General features: G+C 41.4%; 1 protein-coding gene across 1 annotated transcript in view; it reads left to right on the forward strand.

The window, feature by feature from the left end:
* KIF13A (kinesin family member 13A) overlaps nucleotides 1-19,484 on the forward strand; it is a 202,971-nt gene that overhangs the window by 132,134 nt on the left and 51,353 nt on the right. Inside the window, exons 10-16 of the mRNA XM_065397999.1 lie at nucleotides 835-946; nucleotides 2,890-3,102; nucleotides 6,171-6,281; nucleotides 7,520-7,654; nucleotides 15,223-15,353; nucleotides 17,460-17,546; nucleotides 17,654-17,820. Coding sequence (XP_065254071.1) covers nucleotides 835-946; nucleotides 2,890-3,102; nucleotides 6,171-6,281; nucleotides 7,520-7,654; nucleotides 15,223-15,353; nucleotides 17,460-17,546; nucleotides 17,654-17,820 — 956 coding nt within the window. The remainder of the gene's footprint in view (nucleotides 1-834; nucleotides 947-2,889; nucleotides 3,103-6,170; nucleotides 6,282-7,519; nucleotides 7,655-15,222; nucleotides 15,354-17,459; nucleotides 17,547-17,653; nucleotides 17,821-19,484) is intronic.

The raw sequence follows: 19,484 nt of genomic DNA on the forward strand, positions 1-19,484 counted from the left end.
CTGTCCCTGCAGCTAAGGGCTTGTTTAAACTTACAGTGCTGCAGCAGCATAACTGCACTGGTGCAGCTGCGCTGCTGTCGTGTCTAGTGATGGCGCTGCTTACACATGTATATGATGTGTAAGTACGAATGTAAAACTATATCTACATAGTATATTAAAATATGTAAATATAAGTAGAATATATAAAGGGCCAACTATTCCCACCTGCTCCTCAATCCAATCAGCATTAGTTAGTTGATTCTTTGTAAAGGGTTTATGTGCGGATTGGGAACATGGTGGTGGGAGTAAGAATCTTTGCTTTAAAACAAGACTAACTTCCTTTAACCTGGTGCTTTAACTATTTTGTCAATCTAATTGAGGCCCTGAACCTGCATACATTTATGCACATGCTTAAGCATGTGAGTAGTTCTGTTGACTTCAGTCCCTCTTATTCAGCTCTACAGCGCCATCAGCAGTGCTTAATGAAGAAGTATTGAGGCAAAAGGTCTCTTACCTTTGGACGTTAGCCTCTGAGGAAGGATACATAAGATGCTGTAACCTCACATGCTGAAGTATTTAAAATATTGTAATATTTTAACTGAGCTCCAAACTTTCGGGTTTAGTCTCATTAGGTTGCAGTATGGAATCCTAGGCAACCACTTAGACTGCTCTCTGAATCCAATTCTCTTTTTATAAATATGGTTACTTTAACAGGGATCTTTAGAAACTGTATATGAACAACTGCAAGCCACAAAGTCTAGTTCTCTTTCAAGTCCTCCTCCTCTTCTGCATTTTACCAAATCATGTTGTTTGGAATACATATACAAAGCTGTTAATGTTTTGCTATTTTCTTAGGTCACTCTCAACGCTGGGATTGGTTATATCATCACTTGCTGACCAAGCAGCAGGAAAGGGGAAAAACAAGTTTGTGCCTTATAGAGATTCTGTACTCACTTGGCTTCTCAAGGTAACGCATGGTCTCATTTCACCCTGTAGACCAGTGGTTTTCAAACTTTTTGAGCTGAGCCCCCCTTTGACTTATAATTTGTAGTTGCCCCTGCTCCCCAACCCAGACAAAACAGACCCACAGACTAGGTGGCCCACTCAGGTGAGTCGGGGGTGGAGGTGGTGCTCTGTCTCCGAGCCCTGCCGTGCAGGGCTGCCCCAAGCCTTGCCATGTGGGGCTCATCCAAGCCTCCGCCACTGCCCTGAATGGGGGTGAGGGAGCACAGTGTGGGCCCTGCGTGGGGCATTATGGTCACACATAGGGGAGCAGGGCTCTGAGCTGCACCCAGGAAAGTGTGCGGTGAGCCTGTGAATGCGAGACTGTGAACAGGCAGACAGTTGAGCAAGCCACCTTCTATTCAGTGAGGCACTGGGCGCCCTGGATTTGCACCCCACAGTGACTCCTGCTTCGGGGTCTGGCTGCAGCAGGGGTGGAGAAGGAGCCACAGTGATCCCGAAGTAACACAGCTTGGGTGGTACTGACAGTGTCTCCTTCCTGGGCTGCGCCCGGACTGCCTGTGGCTTGCCAGGACAGCTGCAGTCATGGGCAGGGAATAACCTTCCGGGGCACATGCGGCTGCCTGTGGCAGGTGGAGATCCCACCCCTCTGCTGCAGCACTGGCCCGGAGGCCCCTGTCTGGGCTTCTTTATGCTGTTTGAAGGTTGACAGATTCCATCACCCGGGGGGAACCACGCCACCCTGACCTGGGCTGGGGAGGCTGCCTGCAACCCGCTCAGGCAGACCCCGGGTGGCAGGAACCTATAGGCAGAGGGCAGCTCCGCACAGCGCTTTGGGCGCCTCATGCAGCTCTGGGACAATACAAGCCCCATCCCACACCCAGGGCCGGCTTTAGGCGCTGCGGGGCCCGATTCAAAAGAGCTGCCGCCGAAGACAGCGGCGGGATTTTGGTGGCAGCTCTATTGGCTGCCGGTGCCTTCAGTGGCACGTCAGTGGAGGGTCCTTAGGGACGTTGCGGGGCCCTCTTAGGGGCACAGGGCCCGATTCGGGTGAATGGGGTGAATCGCCCTAAAGCCGGCCCTGCCCACACCCTCACCTTTGGTCCCAGGAGCCACTGTCCACGCAGCCCCCCAGCACTTCCTCTCTCCCCACACTTATCTGCAGCTCAAAACGGCAGCCTGTTTGACTTTGGTGCTAAATGCCGTGAGGGGAGGAGTGTGAAGTCATCATGGGGGCAGCTGTTGGAGTACAGCCATCCCTGTCACAAGAGTGGGGAAGTGGTGGGATCTATGTGCAGGTTGGAGAAGCTGCTGTCCATTCCCAACCTAGGCAGAAGTGCATCATTGGTCTTGCCACTGCCTGCTCCTCTGCATGACGGTCATGAGCAAAAAGACACAGGTTTCCTACATGTGGCCAGTTGAGTCTACCTTCTTGAGCCACCTCAAGAGGGGGTTGGGTATCGGGAGGGGCCAGCCCTGCGCTGGACCCCCCTGGACATTCCTCCGCACTCCTCTGGAGAGGTATGCCCCACAGTTTGAAAACCTCTGTTATAGACAAACTGTAAGCGTGATGTGTTATGGGATCGGAGCATACAGTTTGTGTACACACAGGTCTTGATTTTTAATGAGCTGGGGCGTGGCTGCTGCTACAGACTTTTTTCCATATTACTAGGAACAGATTCTCTGCTGCTGTTTTTGCTCTCCCAGCAGTGATATCTTATTACCTACAGTACTAATCTGTAGTGGGATCATGTCTAATGCTTGAGACCTAGAAATTGTTTGAGTTATAGATCAGATTCAAATTAATCAGTGCACTTTGGTGTCTAAATAGATGTCATTCATATTTCAAATCCGTTCTTTGCAAGGACACATTATGACTACAGAGAGCATTGGGTACGTTTTAATCTGTCCTGTATTCCTCAAACTTTCGAAGATTATGCTTTACAGGACAACTTGGGAGGAAACAGCCAAACTGCCATGATAGCCACAATTAGCCCATCAGCTGACAATTATGAGGAAACGCTCTCTACGCTGAGATATGCAGACAGAGCCAAAAGGATAGTTAATCATGCTGTGGTAAATGAAGATCCAAATGCCAGGGTCATTCGAGAACTACGTGAAGAAGTGGAAAAACTCAAAGAACAGCTCTCGCAAGCTGAGGTAAAGTAATTTGGAGCTCTGTGTATCTAGAGTTCTATAAGGAAATGTCAAGTGTGTTGATAGGAATTTAGTTCTATGTGTAGTTCTTACAACAAAGTATGGAAAGTGAGATTGCTATGTTAATTATATTGTAAGTCATTAACTTGGTTTCTTGAAATAAGCTGAAATATCTGATAGTTCATGGGCCTCTTGTAAGCATACACTGGGTTGTACAGAAGGTGTACCTTGCCAAACTAGATCCTTTCCTGAAGAACTTAATATAAAGGCATAAGTAGATGCTGTGTAGTACAGCACAGAACAGACAGTGACCTGTGATCATAACTGCATAGTAGGTTTTCAACTTTTTTGTGTGTTGGGGTTTTTTTTGGGAAGGAGTGGGCTGTAGCTTGGTTAAGTTAAATGGGGGCAGTTAAGTGGGAAACAAAAACACTAAAGGAACTGGTTTGCTGTGACCGCTGCCTATTATGCTAATAGTAATGGTCTCCCTGTTAACCTTGTTTTCCCCCATCTATATATTGTTTTCACCTCTTGTCTCCCACATAGATTGTAAGCTCTGTCATACAGAACTTGTCTTTCGTGTGTGTGAGTGTGTGTGTCACCCTTTCCAGACTACTGTACCCTTTTCAGGAGTCTTGCGTACCCCAAGTTTCACCTCACTTAAAAACTACTTGCTTACAAAATCAGACATAAAAATACAAAAATGTCACAGCACACTGTTACTGAAGAGTTGCTTACTTTCTAATTTTTGCTATATAATTATAAAGTAAATCAATTGGAATATAAATATTGTACTTACATTTCAGTATATAGAGCAGTATAAACAAGTAATTGTATGAAATTTTAGTTTGTACTGACTTTGCTAGTGTTTTTTATGTAGCCTGTTGTAAAACTAGGCAAATATCTAGACGAGTTGATGTGCCCTCTGGAAGACCTCTCCGTACCAGCAGGAGTACGTGTACCCCTGGTTGAGAACCACTGGCGATCACTGAGCCCTCTCAGTACTACTGCTTTGGACAAGCATAAAGAATAGGAGATGAGATTAGAGATGAATCTGAGGGTGGATTTGTGTAGTGTAAGCAAGAAAGAGAAGCTAGTGTAGAGGTTGTTAAAGAAGATATATGAGGCTAAAATGGCAAAGTTTCCATGAACTCCTGTTTTTCTTTGCACTGTAGACTATTGACTCTGTCCATAAATTTTAAAAAATGCCTAATTTTACCTATTCTTCTAACAATTTAAAAAAAAATCAGGTTAAATTAATTGTTTTTGTATTAAACAGTCGTTTGTGTTCATGGTATGTGAGCGACCTCTGACTGAATACTGTTGTCAAGCAGTGTTGGTATAGCCGCATTGGTCCCAGGATATTAGAGAGACAAGGTGAGTGAGGTAATATCTTTTATTGGATCAACTTCAACATGATCCGATGAGTTGAGCTTTCAAGTTTGCATAGATCTCTCCTTCAGGTCTGGGAAATGTACTCAGTGTGTCACAGCTAAATACAAGGTGGAACAGATTGTTTAGCCTAAGTGGTTAACATTTACTTCATTTTGAATGGTCCCTTGAAATATGGGTTTCGTCAAAGGAAACCTGTACAACACCTTCAAAAGATGAGCCATGGAGCTTAAATTCATAACTTTGCTAGACACTAAAAATCATTGACTGAATGGAGAAACTGGATTTATGGCTTATTACAGCAATCTATAACCCACTTAACCCCTCCCACCACTTTTTTTCCTTTCACCCCTATGATTGGAAATGTGTTAATAGGCCACTTACCTTGAATGGTCCCTTGATATATATTACGGTATCTACTTATGCTAAACAATCTGTTCCACCTCGTATTTAGCTGTGGGACTGTGGGTATGTCTACACTGCAATTAAAAACCCCTGGTTGGCCCATGCCAGCTGACTTGGGATAAGGGGCTACTTAATTGCAGAGTAGATGTTCATGCTTGGGTTGAATCCCAGGCTCTAGGACCCTGCAAGATGGGAGGGTCCCAGAGCTCAGGCTGCAGCCCGAATATTTACATTGCAATTAAACATCCCCTTAGCACAAACCCCATGAGCCTGAGTCGGCTGGCACGGGCCAGCTGTGGGTGTCTAATTGTAGTGTGGACATACCCTCTCAGTACATTTCCCAGACCTGAAGAAGAGCTTTTTGTAAACTCGAAAGCTTGTCTGTCTCATCAGCAGAAGTTGGTCCAATAAAATATATTACCTCATCCACTCTGTCTCTCTACTATTGTCAAGGATGTATTTGAAGCTACCTAAAAGTGCTCTGAATTTACCCAAAATTACATGTTGTCTTGTCTGTCTGACTAAATTATGTAAAACTTTCAAGCTTACTGTTCTCCTACCCTTTTACTGACACCAAAGAATCATGAGAAACAAAAATACCTACTGAATTTTTACTGATCACATGGATGGTCTCACCACCTTGTTTAATTTCTTTTTGACAATCATTAGGGTGAGAAGCCTCTCCTAGTCCTAGAGCACATCTGATATTGTTTTATACCCACTGCCTGTCCCAGTTTTCATCTGCAATCCTCAATTTTTCTATAATTGGCTAGGCCACCTACAAAATCAGAATAGGCAAAATATTAGGAACTCCACATGTGTCCTGAATCTAGGGAAGGCATTTAATCCAAATAGTTATTAGAAGAATAAATTAAAGAAGGGCGATTGAGAATATCCAAGTACAAACTTGTTAGATATTTTTGTTTGAATATAGTCACCCAGTTTTTGCATAAATATATTGGGTCAGATCTTTAGCTTTGATAAATATGCATAGCTCTGTTGACTCTGATAGAGCTACCTAGATTTGCACCAGCTGAAAAACTGTCCCATTATTGTCAACTGATTCTTTCAGTGCTCAACTAAGAATCTATCTCACCTATTCACAGTTTCCCCTGTAAAATTAACTCAACAAGAAAAGGAAAAATCCTGTCATGGCTCGATTGGTGGTAATTGCTACCTGTGGCCAGCAGCTTGCTAAAACCAGCTTGAGCAGAGTTATTTTATGTATGATGATATTTTAAAATTGTAATAATTTTCTTCTTCTCAACATTAAGGCCCTGAAAGCACCAGAACTGAAGGAAAAATTGGAAGAATCTGAAAAACTGATAAAAGAACTTACAGTCACGTGGGAAGAAAAGCTAAGGAAAACAGAAGAAATTGCACAGGTAGTCCAGATACTTTAACTACTGAGACCTGGATCCTCATCTGGTGTAAATCAACATAACTGTATAGACTTTAATGGATCTTTGCTGACTTACAATAGCTGAGAGTCTGGCCATGGATATTGCTGTTTCCTACTCCCTTACTTCTGTGGGGCACCTTCTCTTGGTCTTTCATCCTTTTTCTGTATTTTCCATTTTTTTTATCATTTCATTCAACCTTGCATCCAGAGTACAGTGTAACTTGCTAACACTGACAGTTTCATTAGAATAGATTTAATGGGATCACTGCCATGATAGCTAAAGTCCACTATATGTACTTAAAACAAATGGCAGTGTGTACGGGGCACTTCGTGAAATCATAGCTTAATTCAGAATTAAGATAACCCAAATGAAGGCCAATTCAATTCTGAATGTGTCTACACAAGGGTTTACTGCAGTTTAACTAATCCACTTTTAATTCACACCTTTAGCTAATTTGGATTAATTTTTTTGAATGTCCCTTGTAGACAACCCTAACATTACCTTTGATTAGAACTTACAGAATTTTTAGATTCTGGTTTATTTGCCATCATTTATGCTATTTGTTCTTTGTGGCTTGGAGAGTGAATAAGTCCGTTACACTTTCAAGTTCTCCTGCATCAGTGGTATGTTATGATGTTGGGTTGCAACTACTACAAAATAACATTTAGATCCAAACAAAAACACTTTTGCTGAATTACTTACAAAATTGGGGAAATGTTTCTATTAGTAGTAGGTACTTTGTAGCTTTTTAAAAACAAAATAAAACTCTGAGCCCACGCTCCTTTATGGCATGCCCCTAAACCTGAAATCATAGCTGCTAGTATGCTTATCTTTCTGGTATTTGCATGTAATGTGACAAATTTGCAATTGACATGATTAGTCAGAACCTGATTCTGCAACCCATATGGTGCATAGTAGTTACTCATGTGAGCAGTCCCACTGAAGTTGGTAGGACTACTTGCCTAAGTAAGTGTTTTTCAAAGTGAGTGAACATTAAAGGAGTAGGTCATGGTGCATAACATTACAATCTAAAGAAGAATACAGGGTATGATCATTGTCTATTTTAGTTGATCCTTTTACTGTAACTTATGTGATAATACTTTTAGTAACAGTGTCCTGTGTGTAGATTAGTATTCAGCTTTACTCCTTGCTTTCATTTAATTATTTTATTGTCTCAGCAAACTATAATATGTGAGATCAACCTTTTTATGTGTTTGTAGGAGAGGCAAAGGCAACTAGAAAGCATGGGAATTTCCCTAGAGTCCTCTGGTATCAAGGTTGGGGATGACAAGTGTTACCTGGTTAATCTGAATGCAGACCCTGCACTCAATGAACTTTTGGTTTATTATTTAAAGGTAAGAATGCAAACAGGACATTGACATATTTAACAAATCATACTGAAGACCAATCTTGTTTTTAATTTCTGAAAGAATTTGGAATTTAGAGTGACGGACTCATAGGATTACTTACAGCAAAGTAGAGTTGTCCTGATTTCCCCCTCAATTGCGTAGACTTATATTTTCCCTGGCACTTTGGCTCCATTGACTTCAGTGGGATAACTCCTGATTCACGATGGCGAGACAGGAGAACCAGGCTTAGTGTGTGCAAGTGTTATGTAAACTCCTGTGTTGCAGCCCCAGTTTTTCCAACTGAAGACTAGATGTGACTCCCCTTTGGACTCCATCAGCACTGCTCCCAAGAGGTTGATGTGAGGCACTCCTGCACAGCACTTGCAATTCCTTCCTACCCATGAAGTGAGAATTGGATTCCAGGGATCAAATCTGGAAACTACCATCTGTTTAGCCCCACAGTGTTTGATTTCTATACCATATTAGCATAGGCTAGTTCTAAGAAACAATTCAAGTATTCTGAACAAGTGGTTCCATAATTCATTCAATGACTCTATCAGATATCCTCGGTTGACAAGTAAAAAGATTTTAGGGCTATTTTTGTTTTCACTGTCTGACACCCCATATGTGCTCAGAGAGCCAAGCTGGGGTCCTTTCCTTATGCATTTTAACCTGTAATAAAGTTTTTGCAGGCCAAACTAAGCCCCCAGTTACACCTGTGCAACTCCATTGTCTTCAGTAGATTTGCACAATGTAACTGATTAAAACTTGGGGCTGGATTCCATCACCCTCACTCACGCTGTGTAGTACTGTACTTCCTAAATTGTCCCATTGATTCTAATGGGAGTACTCATGAAGTAATGTACTATCCAATATCTGTAAGGGTGGTGGAATCTGTCCCTTAGTAAGCAATTCTGTTGATGCTAAAGAAGAAATAGGATCTAGCTTGCTTTCTTTTAGCTGCATTGGCTAACAGGAGCAAAAGGCAGTAAAAACGTACTTTTGCTCTCTAAAGTGAGCAGATATCATTCTGAATACGTATAGGGAGTAAATCTGTTTTTTTTTAAACTTAATTTTCAGTTACAGAAAACCTTGTAGTCATATAGCTCTTAATATCCTTATATCAATTAAAATATTGCATCATGATAGACTAGACAGAAAGCCAGTCTAGTCAGTATGAAAGGGCCATTTTTGGTAATCACTTTTAAGAGTAAAAACACACTTTAAATGTAACATAATAAAGCTGTTAAACATCAGAGTAATACATTTTTCCTAACTTTTTTCTTCATGACACTAACTTCTGTCCATTCCGGTTACTGGAGATGCTCTTTATTTGAATGTGAAATACTGTCAGTGCAAATCTTCTAATATATCAATATATGTAGGAAATGTTCTGACACTACAAGCTCCCTCCCAAGTGAATGACAGAGAAAGCACTGTTCATTATAATAATACTTAGCTCTCACATAGCCCTTTTGTCAGTATATCTCAGAATGCTTTACAAAAGAGGTCACTATCATTATCTACATAATAGTGAGTTTCTATTTTAGATAATGTTTAATGATAGGGAGCTTTTGTATTGTACTGTTTAAAAATAAGGAAATCACAGATATAAATACACTGAAATGTTTCACCCTTTTAATATTATCTTTAATGAGCTGTGCAATGAGACTTGGAATGACGGTGTCTCCCTAGGGAAGTTGCAGAGGGCTTATCTGTGTTAGAAGTGTTCGAGTATGGATGTAATACCTGTGGGGAGTTGGTAGAGAAACCTGCCATGCACAAGCTTATAGAATGTTCTGGGGAGTGGACTAAACTAGCGTTTCTCAATGACTGGTCCATGAGATCTCCCTTACACAGTTGAGGAAGACTGCAAGCCAGTTCCTAGTATCAAACAGGTTGAGAAACTCTGGACTAGACTCTCCACAAGGTTCTTTCCAGCCCTAGCTTTATCTGTGGAGCTCCCATTGACATCAGCTGTGTGGTTAGGTGTTGGCATGTTGCTCCAGAAATGTAACCCTCTTCTTCAAGTAGTGTCAGTATTGGTGCTCCACTTTAGGTGTGTGTACACCCCATGTGCCTTGTATCGGAGATTTTTTGTAGCAGTGCCTATTAAACTCACACGTGTGCTCTACATGTCCTTGTGCCCTGTACCGAGGATATATCGAGCTGGGTGAGTAAGCCACCCTCAGTATATTCTTAGCCGCCTCAGCCTGAGACAGAGCATTTAATGTGCCCTCTTATATTGTTCAAAGCTTGTTCCTGCATCTAGTTATCTTTTTTCTTTCTTTAACTTTTTCTTATACCTGGTCCATTTTGTAGAGGAGTTTGTTTATAATCCCTTCCCTTCCAGGAGTTTTTACTTTCAAGTTCCCAGTTGGCCTGGGGTAAACCAGGATCTCCAGACTTCAAATGTTGCCTCGCTTGCCAGGAAGCTCTCCCAATCAGTGGTGGGCATTCTTGGTGTCTCTGTTGCTTGGGGGAAATGCATATCCCTCAGAAGTGTAGCATCTGCTCAGCATTTAAAAGCAGAGCTAGGAAGAATTGGGAGATAAAACTTAATGATGGAAGATTCTCTCTGTCTGGCCTCAGATCCAGGCCAGGAGACTGCACCCTGGCCATCTGCCTCTGAGTGAGCGTAGCCCCATCAGTGTCTGCACATTTGCCCAGATCTGCTCAGGAGAGACCCATAAAAAGAGGACTCATTCTCCTCATAAAAAATTCACTTTGAGAGAGCCTCAGTCTCCTCAACATTAGACCTCATTGGAGACCTCACATCTCAATATGGGTATCACTGAGGCTCCAGGCTCTGGTACTAACCCTATGCTAAGGACTTCGAGCTCCTCTAAGACTAAAGGCTCCAAACATGTCTCGGTACCTGGGTCATTGTCCATACTTACAGAACCAAGACCCTTTAGTGAAGGAGTCTAAGCACTCTGCTTCTAAAAGGGTGGTACCTACAACCCTTTCCATACCTAAGCTGCTCACCCAGATGCCTGTGGTACCAAGGAGATGCCACACTTCTCATGCTATCTTGGCTCCACCCAAGCAACCATCTTCTTCAGTACCCTCAACCTCCATTGGACGAGTCTCACCTGAACAGTCTGTGCCTTCAGTGCTGACAGTGGAACGTTGCCCCTTGCGAACTCAGATCCATCCAGTACCACAGGAATTTAGATACTCCAGAGACTTATTTGTCTCAGATGAGCCAGAGTCTCCCCTGCTAGTGGGTGCATGTCTGTTGGTACAGAGATTGACATGGTTATCAAAGTTGGTACTTCCCCCGGTACAGCTTGTTCTCTGGTTCCTTCTGAGATTGGTGGAGCTCCTCCTTTAGATGAGGAGGAGTTCTCTTCTGACTCCCAGATCTCAGTGCAGGATTCCCCTACTTAAATTAAGCAAGGGACTTTGCACCTGACCCTTTTGGGGAAAGGGAGGAGCTACACCCAGGATGGACCTGTCCCCCTTCATGCTAGTTTGAGCAGCATTGGATGCCACCACCCATAACTTATGGACCTCCTCAGTGACCATACTGGGGTGCTTGGGCTGCATATAGATAGCAGTTTTCGCGGGTCCTAGTTCTTTTTGTGGGGACCATAGAAGAAAACATTCTCCTACTCCATCTCCTCCACTCTTTTCAACCAGAGGAATCCTTTGAACAGCGGGGGGCCAGAGCAGGTAAGGAGGCTATTCCACAAATGACGATTTCCTTATCTTCTCCAGATGAGAAGATGCCTTCTCTGGCAGATGACTTCAGACAATTCCAGGACTTAGTTAAATATATTGCAAACTACTTATAGATTCCTGTAGAGGAGGTTAGAGAGTCACAGCATAAGTCCTGGATATTCTACAATGGACACCTGGTCATCAATAAAGCCCTGCTGAACCCTGCCAAGACCATTTGGCAGAGCCCAGCAACAATACCATTGACATGCAAGTGTGCCAATTAAAAATAAATAAATTACGTCCCAACCAAGAACTCTGAATTTTTATTGTTCCATCCTGCACTTAACTGTCTGGTTGTAGAAGCAGTGACTAAATGTGGTAGAGAGCAGCACACTGAATCACACCTTATGATAAAGACCAAAAACATCTTGACCTGTTTGGCCATAAGACCTGCTCATCTGCAAAGCTTCAGTTTAGGATTGCAAATTTCCAGGCTCTTATGGCAAAATATTACCATACAAATTATTCTAAGTTTGCCACCTTTATTGAGCACCTTCTGGCAGAATATCGTGAATAATTCCAATCCGTTATTAATGAGGGTCAGCTGCTTGCTAGGACCTCGTTGCAAGCAATGGTACAGTTGACACTGCAGCTTGTTCTATTTCTACAGCAGTGGTCCTGTTTTGAACATCCTGGGTCTAACTGTCTGGGTTCCAGAGAAAGGTCCAAAATGTGGTAGAATATCTCCCCTACGAGCAATTAAAACTCTTTGCTGAATCCACCGATGAATCCTTGCACAACCCAAAGTATTCCAGGGTCACCTTGTGATTCCTTGAAATGTATACACTTGCAAGCAAACAAAAGTTTAGCAGATTTCAGACAGCACAGAGATCCTGTCCTATTGAATTTTCAGGATTTCAGAGCCCCTCAGAAAGAAGTTGAGGTTGCGAAGACAGAGCCTGCCTACTTGGTCTGCATCTACAACTCAATTATCTTCATCAAAATGACAGTTCTGACAGATTGGTTGAGGGTTTGGAACAACCTCACATCATATAGCTGCAACCACACCATTCTACCTGCCTCCTCCCACTTTGGAGTCTCTCTCCACCATTTTCATTCTGCATGGCAAAAGATTATATCATGGGTGTTGAGGTTCTAAGATCAGGTTACTCCATCCATTTAACTTCCCTTCCTTGTCCCTTTTCAGGAACTTCTCTCATGAGCAGTTCTGGTATGGGAGATAGATTCCCTTCTATGCATAGGAGCCATAGAACCAGTTCCAGCTCACCACGGCGGGAAGAGATTTTAGTCCAAGTATTTTATGGTCCCCAAAAAGTACAGGGGCTGGAGTCCGATTGTAGATTTAAGATTCTAAAACAACTTTGTGACAACCCAGAAATTCAAGATGGTGACTCTTGCACCTATAATTCAGTAGTTGGAGCCAGAGGATTCATTTTCGGTCCTTGGCTTTCAGGATACATATTTTCATGTCATGATTCATCCTTCTCACAAGAGATTCCTTCAGTTTTCTGGTTGGTCAAGATCACTTCCAGTATCGAGTGTTTCCTTTTGGCCTTTTTTCTGCCCCAAGGGTGGTATTGAAAGTATTGTGAGTGATTGTCGCTTATCTTCAACTGGGGATAATTGTTTTTCCATACCTCGATGATTGGCTGCTCGAGAACTGGTCTTAAAACAAGGTTCTCTCTGCCACAAAGACAGCAATGTCCTGATTCTTCAGGCTGGGTCTTCAGCGCAACATTGAGAAATCCACTTTGAGCCCTGTGCAAATGATATAATTCAAAGGGGCCTCCTTAGATGCAGTATCAGTCAGAACTTACCTTCCCATGGACAGGTTCATGACATTAACAAACCTCATTTCAAAAATTCAAGTCAGTCCACAGACATCAACAAGAAATTTACTTGTGATGAGTCTTCTGACAATTCCCAGTCTTCTGTCTCAAGACACTGCTCAGACTCTTCATCCCAACCAAGGAGTCCTTTGCCTCAAGGCTTGGTTACTCGAAGGTTCACAGGAATAGAGACTCCCTGCTCTGCAGAGGTACAGTAAGTGGTATTAAACAGTAGGAAAAAGTCTGTGCGAAATATTTACCTGCAAAAATGGAAACATTTCATCACTAGTGTGACCAGCGACATCTTTCATCTGTTCATTCTCCTTTCTCTGCTGTCCTCAACTGTCTGCTGGCATTAAAGTCAGGATTATTTATGAGTTCCATTGGGGTTCACTTGGTTGCTATAATGGCTTTTGTTCCCCGGTTGAAGGAGTCTCAGTGTTTGATCATACCGCCACAGCTTTTTTCCTCACATTAGAGATCCCATCCCTGTATGGGATTTAAATTTCATATTCAAATGTCTTATAAAACCCCCTTTGGAACAGATGGGCACCTGTTCCCGTCTTCACCTAGCAATGAAAACAGCTTTTTTGGTGGGCATCACTTCTCGAAGAATTGGAGAAATGGGAGCTTTAATGGCAGACTCTCCCTTTACAGTGTTTTCCAAGAACAAAAAATTAGTCTACATCCTAAGTTTCTACCTAAGACATTGTCTGAATTCCACATCAATCAAGACCTCAATCTCCAATTTTCCCCCCCAAACCATGTCAGACCAGGGAAAATTCTGCTTTCCATAATTTAGACAACAGTAGGGAACTAGTCTTCTATTTGGAAAGAACCAGACTATTTAGAAGTTTCCCAGGCTGTTTCAATTGCCATCAGATCCAAAGGTACCACAGTTTCCAACCAGAGACTCTTGAGGTAGATTTCTGGATGTATTTTTTTCTTGTTATGAAGCTGCCAATATACAACCCCCTTCTAGGATATTAGCCCATTCCATGAAGTTTCTTTCTATCTCTATGGCATTACTCAAACACATCCCCATTGTTGAGATCTGCAAGGCTGCAGCTTGGACTTTAATACGTACTTTTTCCAAGCACTGAGCAGTTATTCATTCTTCTAGATGAGATGCTGTCCTTGGGAATCCGGTCTTTTCTTCAGTGTTGGACTCTGCTCCAAAGCTCTCTCCTCCTCATGAGGGTTCTGCTCAGAAGTCACTTGAAGTGGAGCGCTCATAGGGATAGTACTTGAAGTAGTAGTAAAGGTTATTCACTTTGAGCAGCAAATGTTCTTTGAGATGTGTGTGTCTGTCCACTACTTGCCCTCCCCCTCTGCTTCAGAGTTTCTTCTGTATGACTTTACGGTGGAGAAGGAACTGAGGGCAGTGCACCTGTATAGCCCTATGTACCCTCGGAATATGGGGCACAAGGATGCGGAGTGCGCATGCATGGGCCAAACGGCCCTTACTACCAAAATTCTTGGATCAAAGGCACATGGGATGCAAGTGCATCTGAAATGGAGCACTTATAGGGGGACACAATTGAAACGCCAGTTACTGCACAATATGAGTAACCTCTCCATTTGGGTCAGATTCTAAGAGACAAAAGCTGTGGAATTGAGTTGACTAATACAGTATGCTTACCTCAGTTCTAGTGTGCCCAAGTTTTACAGCCCATGTTGTCCTTTCTTATGGACTGTGGGACACAGCTGCTTTTCCTTACTATGTGCAGTAATGCATAGGCACCACAGAGACTTGTGAACATTTTAAATCAGAGTTAATTTGCTTCTGTGGTGTTTTATGATTTATATAACAAAACTACTGAGATGAAATGCTGCATAGAAGAATTGGTTAGTTGCCTCTTTCAGTTTTACCTCTGTCAGACCAGCATTATTTTTTGCTGTGTGTAAGTCCTCAGCATAGGATTTCAGAGTGTTGGTTATGCATTTTCCATTCTTGTTATGTTAATATTTTTGTTGTAAGTTGTATCTGATAAGTTATATAAAGGGAAGCAGTTTGCTTGATTTTCATTGATGTTTTATTAATAACCTGTGAACCAGGACCACACCAGGGTTGGTGCAGATACCTCTCAGGACATACAGCTGTTTGGTATAGGGATCCAACCAGAGCACTGTGAGATTGACATTGCATTAGATGGGGAAGTTTCCCTCACACCAAAAGAAAATGCAAGGTAAGGAAGTTCAGCACACTTGCCCTGTGCAATGTTTGCTTCTCATCACCAAAAGGTGCGTGCATTTTTATTTGACTATGTCACAAATACTGTGTGCTCTGGTCAATAACCAGTTTCAATTCAGGTGATGTCAACAGAAACTTAAGACACAACAGACCTCCATGCAAAAGAGGAAGTCTCCATGCTGGTTCTGGATAAAGCATAATGAAGGAGGTCTTGGGAACAAGGATGGGATCATTGTTTACATAGACTCTGTGGAATAGGCAGGATGATAGAGATGTGCAGCTGCTGCTATTCTAACCTCTGGGATGGAATAGCAGCCTGTCGATTGGTTGGATGGATGAATTCTACCCCTGTGAATTCACTCTCTTAGGCTTCATGAGAATAGATAAATTTCATCTGAAAGCCTCAATTATAATAATGCCCAGTAAATATACAGTAAATGTATGAATCCAGACTCTCTTCCCTCTTGTTGCTCTTTCAGAGTTATAGGAACATTCCATTTATAGGGATTGTTTCTTCTTTGCTAGCATTTAAAGCTGTTTAGCCTTGTAACATCACTTTTGGCATGTGCAATAATTTCACACAAATATACTGCCTGTGATCTTACTGTTTAATTAATTTCACAGATGTAGGCATTATATGGTAAACAAAAGATTGAGGGATAATCTATTTTTCCAAACCCTATCTTCACTGTGCATTTTATAAAGTACATCTTAGCGTGTATATCGCAGTGCTGCAGACTAATAATGTAAATTACAAAATTCCAGCTAGATGGTATTCAGACTTATGGTGATAGAGTTACAGTACAAGGAGTTCGGAGTTTTGACTGGCAAGAACAGAGGAGAATGTCAGTGGAAAATCATATAACAATGTTTTGTTTGTGACTGATCTGAAATGCTTAAGTAGTTGTTTCTGGGATGTTTATATCAGCATGAACTTTGTTACCAGAGTTACAACTTTAAACAGAATGGATTATTTCATATCTGACACATAAGATATTTGTGATACAAAACTGAATTCAGAACTCTGACTCAGAAGAGACAGTATTGCATTTCATCTAGGATATTACGTTTTAGAGGGAAATACTATTTGATTTATTTTTCTGCTTTGAGCCACAGAAGCAAGAACCAAACAATTCCATTTCACTTTTTCATGAATAAAGCTTAAATATAGATGACCCTAGATGCAAATGCTGTTTTCCAAAATTTCTCAAAAATAGAAACTTTTGACTAATAGAAGCCCAGTTTATCAAAAGAATGAAATTCAGTGATATAAGGCATATGTATAAATAAATTATATATCATCTATGATATGTATTAGCAATATTTACCATCTGTTAGACTAATCTGCTTCTTAGAGGTTTCCTTAGAAATGGCAAAATAACCATGCATAAGCTTTTTCTAATAGTGTTTAAATGTAACTAGGTTCACAGACTGTTTACAATGAACAGTCTGTGACCCAGTTTCTGGAATGTGCATGCGGCTTTTTTTAATCACCAGCTATGAAACTAAAATGGAAGCCCTCTCCCCCTACTGTTTATAGTGCAGAGGTGCAACAGCAGCAGTTTTTCAAAGGCAGTGGGAATTGATCCTTCATTAGCAACCTTTCACATTTACACTTTAATAAGAACTTTGTTAGTCTGTGTATGGTGTATTACATATGATCTTGCATAGGTGGGGAAAATAGACTAGATCAGGAGTCGGCAACGTTCGGCATGCGGCTCGCCAGGGTAAGCACCCTAGCGGGCCGGGCCAGTTTATTTACCTGCTGATGCGGCAGGTTCGGACGATCGCGGCCCCCACTGGCCGCGGTTCGCTGTCCCTGGCCAATGGGGGCGGCGGGAAGCTGCGGCCAGCACATCCCTCGGCCCGCGCCACTTCCCGCCGTCCCCATTGGACCGGGACGGCGAACCGCGGCGAGTGGGGGCCGCGATAGGCCGAACCTGCCGGGTCAGCAGGTAAATAAACTGGCCCGGCCCGCTAGGGTGCTTACCCTGGCGAGCTGCGTGCCGAATGTTGCAGACCCCTGGACTAGATGAACTTGTAGGTATTTTCCATATATCATTTCTGTTAGCTCACCAAAGTGGTCTTATTGTTCTTTTAGATCCTGTGTAAATGGCACACTGGTATGTACTGCCACTCAGCTGTGGCATGGAGATAGAATCCTATGGGGAAACAACCACTTTTTTAGGTAATTTTATATTCTTTGATTTCCTTCCACTCACACACCTTATTTGCTTACCTATTTTCACTCTTGTTGTTTTTAAAATCTTAAGTCACTTTTAAATTTTTAAATAGAATCAATCTGCCAAAGAGGAAGCGACGAGATTGGTTGAAAGACTTTGAAAAAGAAACCGTGTTAGCGGAACATGATTTGGATGCAACTAGTGAAGCTTCTTCAGAACCAGATTACAACTATGAATTTGCACAAATGGAAGTTATAATGAAAACACTGAATAGTAATGGTAAGAGAATTACCATATCAAGTGAAGCACAAAGGTTGTTTGGGTCCAATTAAAAAAAATCTTCTCAGATATATGAATTTAGGAGTTGCTGGAGCATATCCATTATCCATCTAGTCCAGTATCCTCTGTGATAGAGGCCAATATTGGATGCTTCAGAGGAGGATGCAAGAAATGCAGTCCTGGATAATTATAGAATAAACTGCCCACAGGTGGAATTTCTTCCTGACCCCATCAGTCAATGGTTAGCTTATGCCCTGAAGCATCTTGGTTTTTATTCTTTCCACATTATTGTCCTATATAATGTAACTGTGAATGATGATCATATAAATGTCTAATCCTTTTCTAAAACCTGCTAAACTCTTGACTACAATTACTTGTGAAAGTATGCTATAAATTTAACTTTGAAATGTATTTTATGGCAATTTCATCCTTTCTTTTCCATCACATACTGTTGATGTGATACCATAACATTGTTAACAAGACAGTAGCGAAACCAGAACAGACATTTTGGCAAAATAATCAGCCAGCATGCTTTGACAGTTGTTAAGCTCACAGTATTTTATACAATCCTCACTTATTAAAATCTGTTAAAGGATGTCTCATGCAGAAGAATCTCAATGTTTAGTGTTTAGCAAATTAGAACTGCCTGTATTGAAATGTAAAAGCTCATATGCTACTTAATCCACTTTCTGCAGATATTGGAAATGTTACTTGAAATGAGAAAACTGTTGGCTTCCCAGATGTTACAAAGAATATTTTTCATACTGTGGTTTGTTCATGTAACAACTTTTAATGTGATCTGTAGTAGCAGATGTCTGGGGAGATCGTTCATTCGATCTTGTTGGGGAACTCACTTTCTGGCATCAGTTAAAAAATAGTCTTTGAGTAATTTAGCAAACCCTTGTCTCAGTGATTCATCTTTAGAATTATTTCCTGTACTTCCAAACACAGTAGCATCTTTTCATTTCTGCCATGCTTGTCCTTTATCTTCTGCGTAATGTTTAATTTCTCAGTCATTCTTCTGTATAATTATGGTTTCAAAATATTTTAGAGATGATGCTATAAAAACTTGCAGATGTGAAGATAATTCTGCTTGCATTATGCAAGTATTTAATAAGAGTATTATAGACAGGCAAATAAATAATTCAGCTTATATGCTTCTCTCAAAACTCCATTCAAGCAATAATCCTTTTTGCTCCAAAATGTATCTGGAAGTTAAAAATAACTAATCATTCTAATGCCAATACAAATTCTAGCTACTTGTGAATAGAGTCTACTACTTGTGACAATTTAAGACACGTAGTATATCATTTAATGTCTTGTGAAATGTTTAATATTTACATTTACGAGTTTTTACTTTGTATTTCATAACTGCTATAATGGTGGTATCCCTATAATAAGTCTGTGTGCAAAGCATGAGTTCTTTTCTTCGAGCGACAGTGGTACGATTAAAATAGTAACTTGCAGTAGTTTTCAGTTTTTCCAAAGATACGTTGAGAAGACTTATATCCTAAATTAATACTTTTAATGATGCTAAAAATGACGCAGATAAACAAATTCAAACTATTATTATAGCAGATCACAGGCAGCCCTCACCACTGTTCTGTTCAGATGAGAAACTGGGTTTTATAAAGAACTTTTCCTAGTTACATTACAAATAGTGG

The sequence above is a fragment of the Emys orbicularis genome, chromosome 2 (assembly GCF_028017835.1).
Source record: "Emys orbicularis isolate rEmyOrb1 chromosome 2, rEmyOrb1.hap1, whole genome shotgun sequence".
Taxonomy (NCBI): domain Eukaryota; kingdom Metazoa; phylum Chordata; order Testudines; family Emydidae; genus Emys; species Emys orbicularis.